Raw genomic sequence first — 20,901 nt, 5'->3', positions numbered from 1 at the left:
CCCTTCTGTCCCGAGAGCCCCCGCTTCCTCCTTATCAACCAGAACAAGGAAGAGCAGGCCCGCAAAGGTGGGTGCTGCAAACCATAGAAACCATCAACGTGTTGGGGTTCGAGGTGCTTTGCACATTCTAGTAATTATATTTCTATGCTCCAAATGCAGTCATTTACTCTGGTTCATCAGGAACTCTGATTTGTCAGGAAGATAAATGGAAAGGCTTCATTTCACACTCCTATTTTAGCTTGTATGTACCTGGTATTGTATCTATTTGCCGAGAAATTATGTAGTAAAATTGTGTAATTTGGTGAGTGGTACTTAGACGCAAGTACCAACATACACAACAAACCATACACTCAGTGGCCACTTCATTAGGTACCCGTACACGACCCCATTCACAAAAAGTCACGTGGCTGTGGCTTGCTATATGAAGCAGGCAGACAGGCATCAAGGCATTCAGTTAATGTTCGATTGAACGTTAGAATGTGCAAAACAAGTGACCTAAGCGACTTTGAGCGTGGTATGATCATCAGTGACAGGCGCACCGGTTCCAGTATCTCAGAAACGTCCGACCTCCTGAGCTTTTCATGCAGAACAGTGTCTAGGGTTTACCGAGAATGGTGCGACAAACAAAACATCCGGTCTGCGGCAGTCCTGTGGGCAAAAACAGCTGGTTGTTGAGAGTTCAAAGGAGATTGGCAAGAATCGTGCAAACTAACAGGCGGGCCACAAACAGGCAAACAATGGCACAGTACAACAGTGGTGTGCAGAACAGTATCCCAGAATGCACAACACTGGACAATTGAGGAGTGGATAAACATTGGCTTGTCAGATGAATCCCGGTTCCTGTTGCGTCATGCTGATGGCAGAGTTGGGATTTGGAGTAAGCAGCATGAGTCCATGGCCCCATCCTGCCTGGTGTCAACGGTACAGGCTGGTGGTGGTGGTGTAATGGTGTGGGGGATGTTTTCCTGGCGCACGTTAGGTTCCTTGATACCAATTGAGAAACGTTTCCATGCCCCAAAGAGGCTGTTCTGGAGGCAAAGGGGGGTCCGACCTGGTACTAGATGGGTGTACCTAATAATTAATTAAGTTAGAGCGCTCAATGTACATTAAATACCATTGAATGGTGTGAATTGTGCATGCCAAACATAGGCCTGTGGCGTTATTGCCCTTCCTCTGACTGGGCATGAGATTAATGCATACACTGACAGGCCAAGACAAACCAGGCGAGCCTAGAAAAGAGTCCTAGGTCAACAGCAGGTTTTGGCATCGGTCCCTACTGTAGTTCACACCGTGGGGGTCAACTGAGTTCATGTCCTAGTCTCCTTCACACAGTTTTTTCAAACACACTGCTTTTGTGTATTTAAAAAATTAAAAAGGAAAAAAAGAATATGTGATTGATAACGTTATGCAAGAACTGGCACGACCATGGACAGCTACTGAACAAACAACTACAACGGTCCAATGCAGGCATTTAATAGAAAAACAATTTGTCTCCCCAATTGGTAGTTACAGTCTTGTCCCATCACTGCAAATCCCGTATTCGGGAGAGGAAAAGGTCGAGAGCCATGCGTCCTCCGAAACACGATCCCGCCAAGCCACACTGCTCACTTAACAGGGAAGTCAGCCGCACCAATGTGTCAGAGGAAACACCCTGCAGCTGGCGACCGAAGCCAGCGTGCATTCGCCCAGCCGCCACAAGGAATCGCTAGAGCGCGATGGGACAAGGACATCCCAGCCGGCCAAATCCTCCCCTAAACCGGACGGCGCTGGGCTAATTGTACTGTACGCCGCCTCTTGGGTCTCCCGGCTGCGATCAAACCCAAATCTGTAGTGACGCCGCTGAACTACTCGGGAGGCCCCCAATGCAGCCATTTTATATCAATATCAAATCATTTCTGGGTAACCATTTAAGTACCTTACTGTGATTGTTTTAAATTAAAATGGTCAAAAAGAAACAAAAATAGCTTCTTAGCAAACAGCAATTTCTCAGCAATCATTTTGTTACGACTGTTTGGGAGTGGTCTGAGTGGGGAGAGGAAACTTGAAACGAGCTTTTATTGGCATAGAGGTTTGGAACTCTCTTTCTTATTGGTCTATTAACTAATAGTGATGTCGCCAGGCAGACCAAAACTCAATCCCACCCAAACAGCCTGAAATCCAGGCATTTTTTTCTAACAGCTCTTACACTAAAAGGGCATTACACATTATAGTGTGGAAATATATATAAAACACAGGAAAATCACATTTTTGACTGCACTGGGCCTTTATAAATGTTTTATGCACCTAACATATTTCAATATTTTCTTGATCCTATTGTCATTGGTTGACTTTCTACTTACCTAATTATTTCACAAATACATTCTCTCCTTTTACAACTTGTATGTCCTTTACTCTCCATTGTAGTGTCACTTATCTGTCCCTCTCACTCCACCATTTTCTCCCCCCAGCCCTGGTGCGTCTGCGTGGCACAGAGGATGTGAGTAAAGACATGCAGGAGATGAAGGAGGAGAGTTCCAAAATGGCCATGGAGAAGAAAGTGACCATCCTCGAGCTGTTCCGCACCGCAGCCTATCGGCAGCCGCTCCTCATTGCCGTCATGCTCCACCTCTCCCAGCAGCTCTCCGGAATCAATGCTGTGAGTGAACTATGACTCCCAGGGGGCCACAGTACAAACACATTCTAATTCGTTTTAAGTGTCACCAAGGATATCTCAGAGGACAGCCTAACAATACAGGGTCTTATTCACTAGGCACGAAACAACTAAAAAAGGCAGAGACAGAGACTATGTGCTACGGTGTGCCCTTATGAAGATGACCCGGCCTTCATACAGAGAGAAACTGCAGCTGCCTATGCATAGTTGAATGGCAGGTGCATTCAACCTGCCTTAAATTCTCAATGATTGCATGTTTGGGAGATTTGTTTGTATTATTCGATGGTTTAAACATGATTTAACGGGCGTACGGCAACTCCATAGTGTAACAGTGGGATAAACCAGGGCACCAGGGCACTCTACTGTAAGTCGCTCTGGATAAGAGCGTCTGCTAAATGACTAAAATGTAAAATGTAAAATAAAAAGACAATTTTGATAAGATGTGGCTACCTATCCATAGATCATGGCTTTGCTGCAGATAAAGAACATAATCCTATTGTCTCCCTCCCCCAACCCTGTTCAGGTGTTCTACTATTCAACTGGTATCTTTGAGTCAGCCGGTGTCACCCAACCCATTTACGCCACTATTGGAGCAGGAGCTGTTAACACTGTCTTTACAGTGGTATCTGTAAGTATAACATGCTGCATGTATTACAGTATTGTTTATTGAGTTTTTATGTGTATGTAATGTATGTTTACTGTAAGGTAACTTCTTTCTCTGTCTTTGTCAGCTCTTCCTGGTCGAGAGGGTGGGACGAAGGACTTTGCATCTCGTCGGATTGGCCGGAATGGCCGTCAGTGCCCTGCTCATGACTATTGCCCTCCTGTTGGTGGGTGTCAGTTTCTATTGGTTGTCACTCAACATAACAGATATATCATTACTTACAGTAATTCAGTTTCATTGCTATTATTGATGATAATCTCCATCTCCTTTCTCTCTATCTCCATCTCCCTCCCTCCCGCTTTCTTGCTTTCTTGCTTTCTTGCCCTCCCTCCCTCCCTCCCTCCCTCCCTCCCTCCCTCCCTCCCTCCCTCCCTCCCTCCCTCCCTCCCTCCCTCCCTCCCTCCCTCTCTGAGTAGAAGGGCTACTCATCTCTGAGCTACCTGAGCATCGGGGCAGTGTTTCTGTTTGTGGCCATGTTTGAGATGGGGCCTGGTCCTATCCCATGGTTCATAGTGGCAGAGCTCTTCTCCCAGGGTCCGCGGCCGGCCGCCATAGCCGTGGCCGGCTGCTGCAACTGGACCGCCAACTTCCTGGTGGGAGTCAGCTTCCCCAAACTGGAGGTGTGAGAGGTTTCTCTAGGTTTCCCATTAGGGGTGAATCCTAACTTCCACTTAAGTAAAAATTTCACATAGTCATACAGTGAATAATTAGAATAATTACTGACTTCCACTCTTTTTCTCTCTCTTTGTTTGTAATTCTGTAGGAGCTGTGTGGGCCTTACGTCTTTATCATCTTCATGATCTTACTCATCTTCTTCTTCATCTTCACCTTCATCAAAGTCCCAGAAACCAAGGGCAAGACCTTTGACGAGATCGCCCGCGAGTTTGGCGGAGCCCCCCTGCCCCCCACCACCTCTGTGGAAGCTCCTCCCACTAGTAGCAGCGTAACACTTCCTGCTTCGCCCATCAAGGAGAAGGTCCCATTGGTGGGGGCGGCAGCAGCAGAGGATAAGTCCATCTTAACTGCATAGGCGAGCTTGTAGAACCCTGCGTCGGGTTGAGGGTTAAATGTCAGGTGTTGGGGATCAGCAGGTTCAAAAACAGATTCAAGCTTAATTCTTTGGGAGTTCAGGTACATGGGGACGAGTGATTGAGGTGACGGGAAATACTTTTCGTGTACATGGAAAGCCACAACGCACACATATTTTGGTGGAATACGGTAGCTAGGATTTCTTTCTTTCATGTGTAATATCTTTTTTGAAGTGTTCTCAATTTATAGGTCAAAAGTAGTATTTCATTTTTTTGCCTTCTTTTACTGAGTGCATCATAATTTCAAGAGGAAAGTGGGCCTAGTCAAAACAAACAACCTGAATAGTGTTTCTGGTTAATAGTTGTTTTAACAGTGAAACTGTAGATTAAGGTCAATTGCATTGGTTTGCTTTCTTGGTTTAGAAATAGCTTTTTTAAATAACCCAATAATCCCAGAAGGATCATACTTGCCATTTTTTTTCAACAGATGTATTCGTGATCAAAATGATGTGCTTTTACCCTATATTCAATGTAAGAATCCACTGATAAAGAATCACATTTGGATGGTTGATGAAGGAAAATGGCTGTTGTTTTCAATGAGAGAGAGCACATCTGTCACTTTAACTCAAGCTGCACCGTATTAACCAAATAGAAATCAATTAAAACTCCACAATAGCTAATATACTCTTTAAAAAGCGCTTTAAGGCAAATTAATCCACATAAGGAATAATTTGATAAATATTTACCTGAGGGAGTGCTTTTACAGCTAGCCTATTAGAAAAATACTTTAGGATAGCGTAGAATTGCATTTAACTATATTGACTAAGGGGACTGCAATAGAGGTTTCAAATGAAAAAGGATGAAACTTTATATAAAGGATGGGTAATGTTAATAAAGATAGTTATTTTAGATATTAGATTATAATAGATTATGATATGAGTTGTGATGTTATAAACTTGGATTCGATTAGAATCAACCACAGAGCGCAAAGGACTCCAGCGATTTTCTCTGTGGTATTGAGTGCAATTTTGAATTGTTCTGCAGTGGGAGCATTCATAAAAAAAAATATATATATATAATTGTGACGGATGTCTATTCAATGTGGATTTGAAATACCACAATGGGAGTTTAGTTGTGACCAAATGTGAGGATTTGTGCAAAATTGCTTTTTAATTACTCTACTTTGTGACCATTTGTCTGACGATTACCATGTGGAACATTTTTAAAAATAGTAATTTATTTAAAGATTTCATTGTATAGATATAGTAGATAAATGTTTATTTTTTTTGTGGTTGTGTAAATTATATGTAGTAATTTTGATCCAAGGACATTCACTATTTATTTTGCTTAGAAAGATGACTGGGTCATGGCTTTGTTCTGTATTAATATAATATATTGTGGATATATGATATGTGTTGCACTGGGAAAATACATTCCTTTGATGGTAGTGTTCAGTATTTGACCTCTACTCTTAGGAAAAAATGGTATTCAATGGCTGCATTCCCTCACTACTGTTAACAAGACTGCAATACTGTACTAACTGAAACATACCCAGCTACCATATGCACATTCACTTACTGTACACAGTTAGGAGAGTATTTATTTGTAAATGTGTATTTTCAGAAATAATATTTATATGTTGACTGCAGTGGTTGAATGTGTGCTTGTTCTGACTTATGGGGTGCCCATCGTCCAATGAGTGAGCAACTATTTAGATTGTTTCCTAGTAATACGCTGAAGCATTGAGACACATTGCTCTATTAACTTTGTGGTTAAAGTATTATTTATGTCAAAATATACACTGGAAATAAATCCAGTTTCCATACCACTGCTCCACAACAGTTCTTCCCTCCCCCTCTTCCACTTGCCATCCACTTGCTTAGTATACACCTTATGGTGTCCTCAGTGTGTGATGATTGTATCCTATATTGTCACAGAGATCTATTCCAAATGACTTCAGAAAACCATGTTGTTTTGAAATGGGGTTTTACCCATGCTGTTGGTATTGCTATTATGTCGATTTTTTCCCCTGGCCTGTGTTTCATGGCCTTCCGTTTGCTTTGAGTGATCGTGTTGATGAGTTCCGTGTTTCTGCTGCTTATTTGCGCCTCGTCTTCAGCCCCTTTCAGCTAATGTGTACCGTATGTGTCTGTGAACACATTCTTCCTGCTTCCAAAGTCTTGTACTCTTATTCTCCACTAGGCACCAAACAAAGGGCATTTAAGCAATGTCTATAGTCTCTGCCATAAACAATTGAAATGAAAGTGTATGAAATAATCAATGTTGGTATTGAATTAAAAAATATGGTCTAATTCATATTTCAAGATCATGTGAAGTACAGAAAAGCACACTTTTGAATCCATTTGATAATTGACTTGTATTGGGAAAATGTATCACACAAACAGTATACATCTGGCTATGTAATGGCTTTTGAGACAATGAAACATTACAACAAACTAACAGCAATAATGCACCCTCATATGTTACATGTATTCGTTTCACTTATGTTTGTATATATGAATACAATGTTAAATAAAATATCCCACATCTAACAAACACACAGACTTTGATACCTTCTGATACTATCGTTGGCAAGTGCAAAGTCAGCGTCTTGCTTTATTAACCTAATTTACATCCACCAGGTGGCATTACAAACAGCAATTCCTGGTTGTTTGTATGTGTACTTCATTTGGACACGTTCTTTCAACATGATTGGGACTAGGTGATGCTGACAGAGACCATTTTGAGTGACAGGTTTAGAGCTTGAAGCTTCGAAGGAAAGAAAGTGGCCAAAGTACATTGTTTAACCTCGTTTTAAAATAAAAAATGTAATGGTAGCTTTACTTATAAACGCATCTTAGTTAACTAGAAGGTAAAACGGTTTCGCTCATTTTACATTTCTGGAAAATGTGTGTATGGTCACACAATTGGGGTAATCAAATTAGTTGTAGCGGATGCACAAGGCTGCTCGAATTATTATTTCATGATGCAGCTACAATGTAACAGGAAGCATCACATACATTGTCGCAATGAATGACATATTAACCGTGTAACTATTGCAGGTAGATATTACGTTGTAACTATGTTGTTGTTACACATTTTGGCAGGCGACCTACGTGCGCCGTCATTCCATTGCGCCGGAAAACTACAAACATCAGAAGGAGGCGTTGTCCTCCACCCAAATTTATGCAAACTGTCAACAACCCAATTGAATGTACTGTAATATCGTCGTGCAAAAGGAATTGTTGTATACTGCTACGCATTGAAGTCGAGATAGAAACATAGGTGGCAATACACCAACGTCCACGGTGAGCAAGGGATTTGCAGCATACGGTGCTCATTGGTAGCTAGCTAGTTACAGTAGCTAGCTTTTTTGCTAGCACTGTCTGCAACTAGTTACTGTAGCTAGCTAGTTAACTACTGTACTAGCTAGCAGCACTCAACTTGCTTTTAATTATAGTGAAACAAGTGAGCTGCATAACATGTGGACAGCTAGCTATCTAATAATGTTTTACCTTGCACGCGACTAATAATGCATGTATTACTAGTTAGGATGTATTGAATTTATGTTGCATGACAATCAACTGTTTGCAAGCAGTCACGTGAAGGAGTGAACGGAGGAATGGCATTCTTGATTGATAGATACAATCTTGTCAACATGTAAATATAGATGTTAGTTATCCAGGCATGACAGATATATTCCACACCTTGCAGCTCCACAAAGCTGTAGTGTGAATAATAGTTTACCTTCCACCAGTGACTGATAGCCAGGTCTTTTGTCATTGTTTTCTAGGCAGCATTTGATTGAAAGCTTCTCTTCTTTTCTTCAGTGATGGAGACAGATGGGGACCAAAACCAGGGCTCTACCAATGGAACCACTCCATCAGGAGTGAACTCCCGCCCCTCTCCAATGAACTCCATGTCCCTGTACGAGAGACAGGCTGTGCAGGTCAGTATGTGTGGGTGTGCGTGTGCACAGGTGTGTATGCATATTAATGGGAATATTATGTATAGCCTATACCTTTTTCTGACATGGCAATCACAAATTGTACTCATAGTCACACAGGATCATCTGTAATCCTTGCCTGTAGCGTAGTTGTCTCATTATCACTGTGCAAGCGCTCGTATATCAACCTGCGGGTTATTGACAGTGCAATGTCATTACTCCCTCTCCCTGTTTTCTATCTTGTGCAACTGAAGGCCCTTCAGGCGCTGCAGAGGCAGCCCAACGCAGCGCAGTACTTCCAGCAGCTGATGCTGCAGCAACAGATCAACAGTGCCCAGCTACAAAACCTGGCTGCAGTACAACAGGTATAGAACCATCTTTATGAACCACACCTACAGTTGAAGTCGACAGTTTACATGCACTTAGGTTGGAGTTCTAAACTCATTTTTCAACCACTCCACAAATTTATTGTTAACAAACTATAGTTTTGGCAAGTCGGTTAGGACATCTACTTTGTGTATGACACAAGTAATTTTTCCAACAATTGTTTACAGTTTATTTCACTTATAATTCACTGTATCACAATTCCAGTGGGTCAGAATTTTACATACACTAAGTTGACTGTGCCTTTAAACATCTCGGAAAATTCCAGAAAATTATGTAATGGCTTTAGAAGCTTCTGATAGGCTAATTGACATCATTTGAGTCAATTGGAGGTGTACCTGTGGATGTATTTCAAGGCCTACCTTCAAACTCAGTGCCTCTTTGCTTGACATCATGAGAAAATCAAAAGAAATCAGCCAAGACCTCAGAAAAATAATTGTAGACCTCCACAAGTCTGGTTCATTCCCAAACACCTGAAGGTACCACGTTCATCTGTACAAACAATAGTATGCAAGTATAAACACCATGGGACCACGCAGCCGTCATACCGCTCAGGAAGGAGACGCGTTCTGTCTCCTATAGATGAACGTACTTTGGTGCGAAAAGTTCAAATCAATCCCAGAACAACAGCAAAGGACCTTGTGAAGATGCTTGAGGAAACGGGTACAGAAGTATCTATATCCACAGTGAAACGAGTCCTATATCGACATAACCTGAAAGGCTGCTCAGCAAGGAAGAAGCCACTGCTCCAAAACCGCCACAAAAAAAGCCAGACTACAGTTTGCAACTGCACATGGGGACAAAGATCGTACTTTTTGGAGAAATGTCTTCTGGTCTGATGAAACAAAAATAGAACTGTTTGGCCATAATGACCATCGTTATGTTTGGAGGGAAAAAGGGGAGGCTTGCAAGCCGAAGAACACCATCCCAACCATGAAGCACGGGGGTGGCAGCATCATGTTGTGGGGCTGCTTTGCTGCAGGAAGGACTGGTGCACTTCACAAAATAGATGGCTTCATGAGGAAGGAAAATTATGTGGATATATTGAAGCAACATCTCAAGACATCAGTCAGGAAGTTAAAGCTTGGTTGCAAATGGGTCTTCCAATTGGGCAATGACCCCAAACATACTTCCAAAATTATGTCACAATGGCTTAAGGACAACAAAGTCAAGGTATTGGAGTGGCCATCACAAAGCCCTGACCTTAATCCCATAGAAAATTTGTGGGCAGAATTGAAAAAGTATGTGCGAGCAAGGAGGCCTACAAACCTGACGCAGTTACACCAGCTCTGTCAGGAGGAATGGGCCAAAATTCACCCAACTTATTGTGGAAGGCTACCTGAAACGTTTGACCCAAGTTAAACAATTTAAAGGCAATGCTACCAAATACTAATTGAGTGTATGTAAACTTCTGACCCACTGGGAATGTGATGAAAAAATGTAAAGCTGAAATAAATAATTATCTACTATTATTCTGACATTTCACATTTTTGAAATAAATTGGTGATCCTAACTAGCCTAGGACAGGGAATTCTTCCTAGAATTGAATGTCAGGAATTGTGAAAAACTGAGTTTAAATGTATTTGGCTATGGTGTATGTAAACTTCCGACTTCAACTGTATCAATAATGCATGCTCAGAATAGTGGACATTGGTGCTATTTTGACATGGTCAGGTTACGGTTGGTTTGCCATTTTAAAAGGCAGAATGTTTAGGGTAGGGTGGCAGTACAATATGTTGAAACATCACCATGAGGTTTGGGACATAGTCTGTTTTTTCTGCTCTAAACTATGGCAATGGCTTTTTGCATTATTCCTTGTTGTCCCTGTTCTAGGCCACCTTTGCTGCCAGTCGCCAGTCCAGCTCTGCCACCAACAGCACCTCTCAGACCACCAGCACAACAGTCACATCTGTACGTTTACACATACATGCCTTTTTCAGAACTAGCACAGCACACAATCATTTTTATTAGATTTGATTTTACCTTTATTTAACTAGGCAAGTCAGTTAAGAACAAATTATTATTTACAGTGACGGCCTACCCAAAGGCAGAAGGCCTCCTGCGGGGACGGGGGATTACAAATAAAAATATAGGACAAAACACATCCCAACAAGAGAGACACCACAACACCACATAAAGAGAGAACTAAGACAACAACATAGCATGGTAGCAACACCACATGACAACAACATGGTAGCAACACGTCATGGCAGCAGCATAACATGGTACAAACATTATTGGGCACAGACAACAGCACAAAGGCAAGAAGATAGAGACAACAATACATCACGCGACGCAGCCACAACTGTCAGTGAGAGTGTCCATGACTGAGTCTTTGAATGAAGAGATGGAGATAAAACTGTCCAGTTTGAGTGTTTTTAGCAGCTTGTTCCAGTCGCTAGCTGCAGCGAACTGAAAAGAGGAGCGACCCAGGGATGTGTGTGCTTTGTGGACATTTAACAGAATGTAACTGGCAGAACGGGTGTCATTGACACAAATACAGCTTCAAATAGGGAACTCCAGTGATATTTGCGTGAAACCATCATTTTCAGTTTGGACATCTGTGACATTTTATATATTTGAGTTACTGGCACTTCCATTGTTTAACTGTCTCCAAACTAGTCAATACAGTTTGCTTTGGTTGTTCTCAAATCCACTTTTTTTCTTTCCCCTTCAGGTGAACGTAACCACTTCTGGGGGAGGGGCCATAACCAGCACCCGCGCTATAGGCCCAGGCTCTTCCGGGACATCCACCATAAGCCAATCAGTGCTGCTGGGTGGGAGTGCAGCAGGACAGGGACAGATGTATCTGAGAGTGAGAACACATGCACCATTGCCTGATTCACACTATATGGCCGACCCGAACAAAACTTTGCTGGCTCAGATAGTTTCAGCACAGTTCCAATTCCATTACAGTGGATTCATAACCAGGTCAGCACAGTACAGCTTAGCTTGGTGTGGTTCGGGCTTGGCTCAGGAGTGTGAGTATTGTATCTGCTTTTGTCATTTGTTTCCATGAAAGGACTGTTTGATTGACAGTCTCTTTTGTTGTACTGTAGGTGAACCGGTCTCTGAGGGCTCCCCTCTCCTCACAACTCATCTTTATGCCTGGTAGCACAGCAACCGCTGCAATGGCAACGGTCACCCAGCAGCCACAGACTCAGCAGCAGCAACAACAGGAAGTTACACCTACTTCCTCCAGCAACCAATCAGACAATGACCAGGTATGGATCAACTTTGTATTTGTGACTGAGAGCATTGGAGTGAGTCCTGCTTTAGTGATGTCATCTAGAATAGCTTCTTCCCAGATCTGTTGTTGCTGTCTTGCCAGTTCCTGTGGTCATTACAGCACAAACAGATCTGGGACCAGTAAAAATCTATACTTTTTGTGCAGTAAAACTACAGTATTATACTCTGAAATTGGTGAAACTCTTGCTTGTACTTCTCTTGCATCCCTCTCTCTGGCCTCTTCTTTCCATCAATCCTCATAAACTCATCTCCCCTTTCTCTCTGGGCCAGGTGCAGAACCTGGCTTTGCGATGTGTCGGCAGTCCCAAGGGGGTCGGGGTCAAGACTGAAACCCCAGAGAGGGGTGAAACAGGTGGGGAGTGAAATCGCAGCATACTTAGCTTTACATACTTAGCATACTTACTTACCTGTTAGTTATTCATTTCCCTCATTCTTTTCTAGCAACCTACTCCCTTATACAGTCATCTCACCAGCAGTTCAACCAGTCCACTCAGCAGTCTCCCACTAAACCAACCCAACTGCAACAGTCCCACATCAAGATTCCCACCTACATCCAGAGCTCCAATGCCAACCTCTCCTCACTCAACCTCAAGACGGGCAACCACCACTCTAACACCCCCTCCTCACCCTCCACCTCTGTCCCACTCTCACAGCTCCTCCTTTCCGGACCCAACTTTGGCCGGGGCGGGGCTATCACCACGGTAAACTCCGCCGCCACGGCGACGCACATTCTGGTGCCCACTTCCAGTGCACCCACCCAGTCCCACAGTTACCAGATGGGTGCTGCCACCATCAAGCCCAATGTTAGTACTCAAACGCTGGTGGTTCAGCCTCTGCAGAAAAGCACTATTAACGACAAGGGAGGCCATGGGAACGGTCCCATTCCAATCCAGCCCAAAACTCAACAGGGTGTCCGTATGCCACTGCAACTGCCCTCTCGCAACCCACCTCCCATCCTCCCCGCGCCCCCCGCCAACAACCAGACTAGTGCCGCCCAGCCTCCGCCGCACATCCCAGTCCAGATAGTAGGGGCCAGGCCAAGCTCCATAGGAAACCCCCAGGCTTTGGCCTTGGTCCAGGCCCGGAACGCCTGTTCCCAGGACGGAGCTACCCTTCTAAATAGCTCCAGCAGCGCCAGCCTCCTCACCATGGTGGCCTCCATCGCATCCAGAGAGAGAGGGGGTATAGGCAAAGGGGTGGGTCTAAAGAGCCTTCAATCAGCCCAGGAAGCCCTCTCATTGGCCCACGTTTCTCACGTGCAAGCACAAGCCAATCAGAGTCCTGGGTTGAATCAAAATCAAAATTGCACCTTAGCCACCAGCATCTCCTCTCAGTCCCAGGCCGCCATCTCTCCTCCCACCCTCTCCCGTTCCTCCCTCACTCTACCCCTGCCGTTGGTTGAAGCGAGCAGTGCATCCACTGTAGTGGGTGCCAATGGAGAGCCTGTGTGTCCTCCGCCTCCCCAGGTGAGTTGTTCCTTACTGATAGCACTGATGACACTATAAATTACTGATGTTTCTAAACTACGTAGTAGTTGTCGATTCCATTTGTGAAATAATGACATTCCTCAAAGGGTAAGTCGATGAAGAGGAAATCCGAGTCAGACGCAGCCAATGAGGAAGATGGTCCCCCTCCTCCCCACCTTGTTCCTATGAGTGAACACTCCCCTGCTCTCTCCTCCTCTGCCATGGAAGCAGGTAAGGAGTCAGCTACGAATGTGCCCACTTGTCTTAAATACTTTGCCTTTCTCATTCCTCTCTTTTACGACCACTGGAAGGATAAGAGTGCAGGGAGACCATTTTCCACCATAGCCCAGCCACCAACATGTCAAATTCCCTTTGATCCATACCTATACATGATTCCAAAAACCTCACGTTTGCATAGATTTAGACACTGTGGCCAGTCAGCCTTGCTCAAATTGTTCAAAAATAAATGATAAAATCCTTTCTCTCCCCTCAACCGTCTTTTCTTAAGACCCTGGTCCACTTTCTCCCTCCCCCTCTCCCTCTCCTTCCCCTGCCCTCTCGGTGTCCCGTATGGGGGGTGGCCAGGGGGAGAGAGCCCCCCCTCCACAGGCTGTGGTCAAACCCCACGTCCTCACCCACCTCATAGAGGGCTTCGTCATCCAGGAGGGAGCTGAACCTTTCCCTGTATGTACAGTTCACCTTAGAGTAGTTGTGGTTCTCATATACAATACAACATCCATTCATAACCTTTGGGGATATACAGTGCATTCGGAAAGTATTCAGACCCCTTGACTTTTTCTAAAAGGTATAAAATAAAATAAATGGCCTCATCAATCTACACAGAATACCCCATAATGACAAAGCGAAAACAGGTTTTTAGATTTTTTTTGCAAATGTATAAAAAATTAAAAGCAGAAATACCTTATTTACATAAGTATTCAGACCCTTTGCTATGAGACTCGAAACTGAGCTCAGCTGCATCTTGTTTCCATTGGTCATCCTTGAGATGTTTCTACAACTTGATTGGTGTCCACCTGTGGTCAATTCAATTGATTGGACATGATTTGTAAAGTCACACACTTGTCTATATAAGGTCCCACAGTTGACAGTGCATGTTAAAGCAAAAACCAAGCCATAAGGTCGAAGGAATTGTCTGTAGATCTCGGAGACAGGATTGTGTCGAGGCACAGATCTGGGGAAGGGTACCAAAACATTTCTGCAGCATTGAAGGTCCCCAAGAACACAGTGGACTCTTCCTAGCTGGCCGCCCGGCCAAACTGAGCAATCGGGGGAGAAGGGCCTTGGTCGGGGAGGTGACCAAGAACCCGATGGTCACTCTGACAGAGCTCCAGAGTTCCTCTGTGGCGATGGGAGAACCTTTTCAGAAGGACAATCATCTATGCAGAAATCAGGCCTCTATGGTAGAGTGGCCAGGCTGAAGCCACTCCTCAGTAAAAGGCACAGCCCGCTTGGAGTTTGTCAAAAGGCACCTAAAGGACTCTGGTCTGATGAAACCAAGATTGAACTCTTTGGCCTGAATGCCAAGCGTCACATCTGGAGGAAACCTAGCACCATCCTTACGGTAAAGCATGGTGGTGGCAGCATCATGCTTTGGGCATCTTTTTCAGCGGCAGGGACTGGCAAACTAGTCAGGGTCGAGGGAAAGATGAACAAAGCAAAGTACTGAGAGATGGTTGATGAAAACCTTCTCCAGGGCGTGCCAGACCTCAGACTTGGGCAAAGGTTCACCTTCCAACAGGACCACGACCCTAAGCACACAGCCAAGACAACGCAGGAGTGGCTTTGGGACAAGTCTCTGAATGTCCTTGTGTGGCCCAGCCAGAGCCCGGACTTGAACCTAATCGAACATCTCTAGAGAGACCTGAAAATAGCTGTGCAGCTATTCAAATCAAAAAAACAGTTTTTGCTTTGTCATTATGGGGTATTGTGTGTAGATCAGTGGTGTAAAGTGCTTCAGTAAAAATACTTTAAAGTACTACTTAAGTAGTTTTTTGGGGTATCTGTACTTTCCTTTACTATTTATATTTTTGACTACTTTTACTTTTACTTCGCTACATTCCTAAAGAAAATAATGTACTTTTTACTCCATACATTTCACCTGACACCCAAAAGTACTTGTTACATGTTGAATGCTTAGCAGGACAGGAAAATGGTCCAATTCACGCACTTATCAAGACAGCACAGGGTCATCCCTTCTGCCTCTGATCTGGCGGACTCACTTAACACAAATGCATCTTTTATAAATGATGTCTGAGTGTTGGAGCCCCTGGCTATCCCTACATTTAAAAAACAAGAAAATGGTGCCACCTGCTTTACTTAATAGAAGGAATAGGAAATTATTTATACTTTTACTTTTGATACTTAAGTATATTTTAGCAATTACATTTACTTTTGATACTTAAGTATATTTATAACCAAATACTTTTAGACTTTTACTCAAGTAGTATTTTACTGGGTGACTCACTTTTACTTGAGTAACTTTCTATTATGGTATCTATACTTTTACTCAAGTATGACAATTGGGTACTTTTTCCACCGCTGGTGTAGATTGACGAGGAACAAACGTTTTAATCCATTTTAGACTAAGGCTGTAATGTTACAAAATGTAGAAAAATTCAAGGGGTCTGAATACTTTCTGAATGCGCTGTACTGATGTAAATAATGACATGTACTGTAGATCAAAGCAATATTATCAATAATTCCCTTTAATCAGTAATGTTGTACACAACACATTTTGTTCCTGTATTTTGATTGGCAGGTGAGTGGGCCAGTGAAAGAGCCAGCTGGAGAAGATTTGGCCATGGACAATCCAGACGCCAGTCAGCCTGAGACTGTGAATACAGCTACAGGTTAGGCTCAGACCATAGTCCAAGTCACGTTTCCATCAATGCCACTGGTTTGACTACAAACTATAATTCATGTAGTTCTTTAAACCCCCCTTTTCCTGTTCTCTCTTCCCAGTGCTGAAGTGTGAGTACTGCAAAAGCTTCGCCCCAGCGAGACAGTTTAGAGGGACCAAGCGCTTCTGCTCCTTGACCTGTTCCAAGAGGTACAGTCATAATATAGTACAAAGTCACTGCAGTGTTCTGTGTCTACTATACTGAGAAAAAAAATCTACGCAACATGTAAAGTGTTGGTCCCATGTTTCATGAGCTGAAATAAAAGATCCCAGAAATGTTTCATACTCACAAAAAGCTTATTTCTCTCAAATTTTGGGCACAAATTTGTTTACATCCCTGTTAGTGAGCATTTCTCCTTTGCCAAGATAATCCACCCACTTGACAGGTGTGGCATATCAAGACGCTGATTAAACAGCATGATCATTACACAGGTGCACCTTGTGCTGAGAACAATTAAAGGTCACTCTTTAATGTGGAGTTTTGTCACACACCACAATGCCACAGCTGTCAAAATGTTGAGGGAGCTGCGTAATTGTTATGCTGACTGCAGGAATGTCCACCAGAGCTGTTGCCAGAGAATTGAATGTTCATTTCTTTACCATAAGCCGGACGTCGTTTTAGAGAATTTGGCAGTACGTCTAACCGGCCTCACAACCGCAGACCACGTGTAACAAAGCCATGTTGGCCCGTGTTGACTCCAATGCTTCCCACAGTTGTGTCAAGTTGGCTGGATGTCCTTTTGGTGGTGGACCATTCTTGATACACACGGGAAACTGTTGAGCGTGAGAAACCCAGCAGCGTTACAGTTCTTGACACACTCAAACTGGTGCGCCTGGCACCTACTACCATACCCAGTTCATAGGCACTTAAATCTTTTGTCTTGCCAATTCACCTTCTGAATGGCACACATACACAATCCATGTCTCAGTTGTCTCAAGGCTTCAAAATCATTCAATAAGGGATCATAGCTTTCACCTGGATTCACTTGGTCAGTCTGTGTCATGGAAAGAGCAGGTGTTCTTAATGTTTTGAACACTCAGTATATGCCTGCTATATGTCTCCCTGTTGCTCTAGGTATAACGTGAGCTGCAGCCAGCACTTCCGCCTGCGACAGGGGCTTCACCTCACCCACTCTGACGAGGACGGAGTCCTGAGGAGGAGGGTACCCCACAGGACCAGCTCCGAGATCGCCAGTGCCAAAATAGCCGGGAGACCCTTACCAGTCAAGGTAATGGTCAGTTCATCATTGATAGTTGTACACTTGTTTTTGAGCTGGCATGGATGACTGAAGAGCAATATTCCCTCCAATTTTTTGTGAAAATTCTCTGCATTTTCCTGCTCGCGTTTACTGTGAACACTGAGGCTGTACCCGCTTTAAGTTAGTTTTAACAGGTTACAATGGAGAAAATGCATCCCATAACATTTTAACATGGAAATAGCTGTTCTATCATTCAGCCTATAGTAGCAGCCAATGTATAGTGTTCAATGTAGGCCTACAATCCATGAGACTTTATAAAAAAACATGCAAGGCTTGACATTAACCTGTTTATCCACTTGTCCTTGAGACAAGAAGGTGACTGAAAATGCTGTTGTGTGTTTGATGCAAAAAACACTTTACAAAATAAAATGCATTATTATTATCATACCATTATTACAGAGAATCAGACAAATTATGCTACCCTCTGCCTATTGGCTACTTAGCTTATTCAAGCCTGTCTCAAAATACAACACTGCCCCTTTAAGACAAAAAAAAAAGCTCATTACCTGACTCGCTTTTCAAAGATGCCTAGAAATGTACACGTTTTGTGCTCTTGTAAGAAGCAACCACTCCCCTATTGCTGACTACAAATGATCTGTAACTGGGCTAACGACTCACTAACTAGCAAAGGATATGAACATGCATGGCTACATGTGCTTTGATCAAGCTCATCTACTCACAACCGCTCATGCTGTAAACACAGTCCAGTTCAAAGTAAATGGTACAGGTCCATATATGGCAATGGTCTATTTTCATATAGGCCTACTGCAGCTCTGATTGTTTATGCCTCACCGGTCTGTGTACAGTACGGACTGAGTAGTGCGTGTCAATGCAATAGACTGCTACTCAGATGCGTTATGCCTACAACAAATATCTTGCGTAGTTGGTTTTGTTTCGGTATGTTGCATTGAAAGTGCCTAATGTTGCGTTAACGCGATCACAATTGCCACAGTAAAGGGAAACATTGATAGTGTTAACAGGGAAAACTAGAACAGTGGTCACCAACATTTTCTGAGTAAGATTACTTTCTGAGTCAAAATGCAAGCCGAGATCTACTACTCAGATTTTTTTTTACATGACTTAAAAAACATAAGCCAACATGAACCAATTAAAAACAGTTCTGTAGCAATGAGGTTTGTGCAGTAAGCTATAGGCCCAATACATTATCACCGCATATTGGCTTTGCTTGAATTGCCCATTGTTGTTCAAAATTTGAGGTAGGCTATATGATCACACCGGTAATAGATCCGTTGTTGTATTACTTGTGAAGCACTGCTGAGTGAGCATACATTTAAATAATTCGCTTTTTATTTTTATTTTACTGGGCTGATGGTCAGTCTCAGCGGAGGGAGAGAGCAGCAGACTGAGGGTCCGCCTCTCAAAATCCCTCCGCTCTCCCTTTCCTCCACTGACACGGTCTTCCAGCTGATGGCCTCATGCACACATTCATGTTGTTACTCCTATGAATAGAAGAAAGTGAAATATTCCTCGATATTAAAAAAGACCCAAGCCGCTAATAATAACAACAACACAAGCCTATAGATACACTTTCCTACTCGTTCATTACTGCTGCAGTGCTTGTTGTAGCGCTGAGTGGAAATAGGAAGAACTTGCATTTTATGGCTTATTAATTAAAGTGTTGAATACAAAGTGTTGACAGAGCTGAGTAAGAACTTAAACATGAATTCAGTCATAATAACAGCAGACACGGTCTTCTGAGCCATACCTTTTGGCCAGCGGTAGGCCTATGGTGCACTTGATTTTCTCTCTGAGCCCGCTGGGAAGGCAGAGTTTGTAACTTCAGACACATGACATGGTTCCAAATGGCAACAGTTGGCCTACCCGGCGCGCAAGGCAGCAGAATCGGGTGCACCTACTGCCAACAGCCGAGACTAGTTAAGAAAAATAGGAACACAAGGCTTTATCATTGGGTTCTTTACAGAAAAGTTTGACGATCGACTAGGAATGCCTTGGAGATTGACCAGTCGATTGCGACCAGTTGGTGACCACTGCTCTAGAAAGGTTAATCTCGTGCTTCTCTCTGTGGGCTGATATTTCTGCGTGGCAGGGGAGGCACAGTTTAGGGGGAACAGTGCTGAAGAGACATGACCATCCAGTGACTACCTTGTTGCACAAACACCTCTCATACACTTCTGGTTCATTGTCTACAGTGCCGCTCCGAGTCCAGCCGTTCGGATGACGTCTCCAGTTGCGAGGAGGAAGAGGACGACCCCATGTCCTTCTCCCCGGCCTCCTCCTCTTCCTGCCACCAGCCTCCCCCCACACTCCGATTCGAGGGCTCGGCGGCGCCACACTTCCTGCCCGGCAGCCCTGCCCAGTGGAGTGTGGAGGAAGTGTCTCAGTTCATATCATCTCTGCAAGGTTGGTACCACAGAGATGAGCTATATACTGTAGACACCATTGGTTGATACAGTTCAGAAGGACATGCGTTGTCATGCACCAACACACAAATGCTACTCTTTTTGTGACTTTTGAAATATTTAAAACAGTTATCGTACCTGTTTTTTTGTGTTTTTTTAAATCCCAGTGTTATTCTATGATAATTCGATTGCTATTGTATTTTCACCATTGTAAATGCTATTCATGTTATTGTCTTGCTTACCGTCTCCCCCCCTTTCTCTCTCTCTCTCTCTCTCTCTCTTGCCTTCTCTTACTCCCAACCTCCCTCTTTTTCTCCGTCTCTCCTCCTTTTCTCCTCTCGCAGACTGTGAGGAGCTGGCAGCCCATTTCCTGTCCCAGGAGATTGATGGACAGGCTCTGCTGCTGCTCAGAGAGGAGCATCTCATGTCCACCATGAACATCAAGCTCGGTCCCGCCCTCAAGATCTGTGCCCACATCAACAACCTGAAAGACTGAGAGGAAGGATGGAAGGAGCAAAGGAGGGATTCTGAAATACTCCCCCCAAAATAAAAGGAGAGAAAGAAGGGATGGAGAAAGAGAGAGAAGATGTGACAATATGGCCATTGAACGACTTTTTAGCTGTGTTAAGTGTTAATTTTATTATACACTAGTTGTATAAAAGTATGTGGACATCACTTCAAATTTAGTTGATTTGGCTATTTCAGCCACACCCGTTGCTGACAGGTGTATAAAATCGAGTACACAGCCATGCAATCTCCATAAACTAACATTGTCAGTGGAATGGCCTCACTGAAGAGCTCAGTGACTTTCAACATGGCATAGGATGCCACCTTTCCAACAAGTCGGTTTGTCAAATTTCTGCCCTGCTAGAGCTGCCCCTGTTTCAGCATGACAATGCCCTTGCACAAAGCAAGGTCCATACAGAAATGGTTTGTCGAGATCGGTGTGGAAGA

At 43.6% G+C, this 20,901-nt stretch overlaps 2 protein-coding genes across 2 annotated transcripts in view; both read left to right on the top strand.

Annotated features, from left to right (window-relative positions):
* The window catches only part of LOC120026780 (solute carrier family 2, facilitated glucose transporter member 1-like), a 21,344-nt gene extending 17,000 nt beyond the window's left edge, over positions 1–4,344 (top strand). Inside the window, exons 6-11 of the mRNA XM_038971496.1 lie at positions 1–67; positions 2,448–2,635; positions 3,174–3,278; positions 3,382–3,480; positions 3,731–3,934; positions 4,078–4,344. The exon at positions 1–67 is cut by the window's left edge and continues 96 nt beyond it. Of these exons, the coding sequence (XP_038827424.1) occupies positions 1–67; positions 2,448–2,635; positions 3,174–3,278; positions 3,382–3,480; positions 3,731–3,934; positions 4,078–4,344 (930 nt within the window). The remainder of the gene's footprint in view (positions 68–2,447; positions 2,636–3,173; positions 3,279–3,381; positions 3,481–3,730; positions 3,935–4,077) is intronic.
* A 3,181-nt stretch (positions 4,345–7,525) lies between these two features.
* LOC120027287 (polyhomeotic-like protein 1) lies at positions 7,526–20,655 on the top strand. The gene is made up of 15 exons (XM_038972205.1): positions 7,526–7,650; positions 8,173–8,291; positions 8,543–8,653; positions 10,506–10,583; positions 11,350–11,487; positions 11,732–11,896; positions 12,192–12,273; positions 12,363–13,387; positions 13,495–13,618; positions 13,896–14,071; positions 16,167–16,257; positions 16,370–16,457; positions 17,383–17,536; positions 19,738–19,948; positions 20,292–20,655. Exons 2-15 carry the CDS (start codon positions 8,175–8,177, stop codon positions 20,441–20,443), a joined length of 2,712 nt encoding a protein of 903 aa, XP_038828133.1. The 5' UTR covers positions 7,526–7,650; positions 8,173–8,174; the 3' UTR covers positions 20,444–20,655.
* The last annotated feature ends 246 nt before the right edge of the window (positions 20,656–20,901 follow it).

This window comes from Salvelinus namaycush, chromosome 32 (assembly GCF_016432855.1).
Source record: "Salvelinus namaycush isolate Seneca chromosome 32, SaNama_1.0, whole genome shotgun sequence".
In the NCBI taxonomy this organism is placed as follows: domain Eukaryota; kingdom Metazoa; phylum Chordata; class Actinopteri; order Salmoniformes; family Salmonidae; genus Salvelinus; species Salvelinus namaycush.
This window is presented reverse-complemented; position numbering and strand designations above follow the sequence as displayed.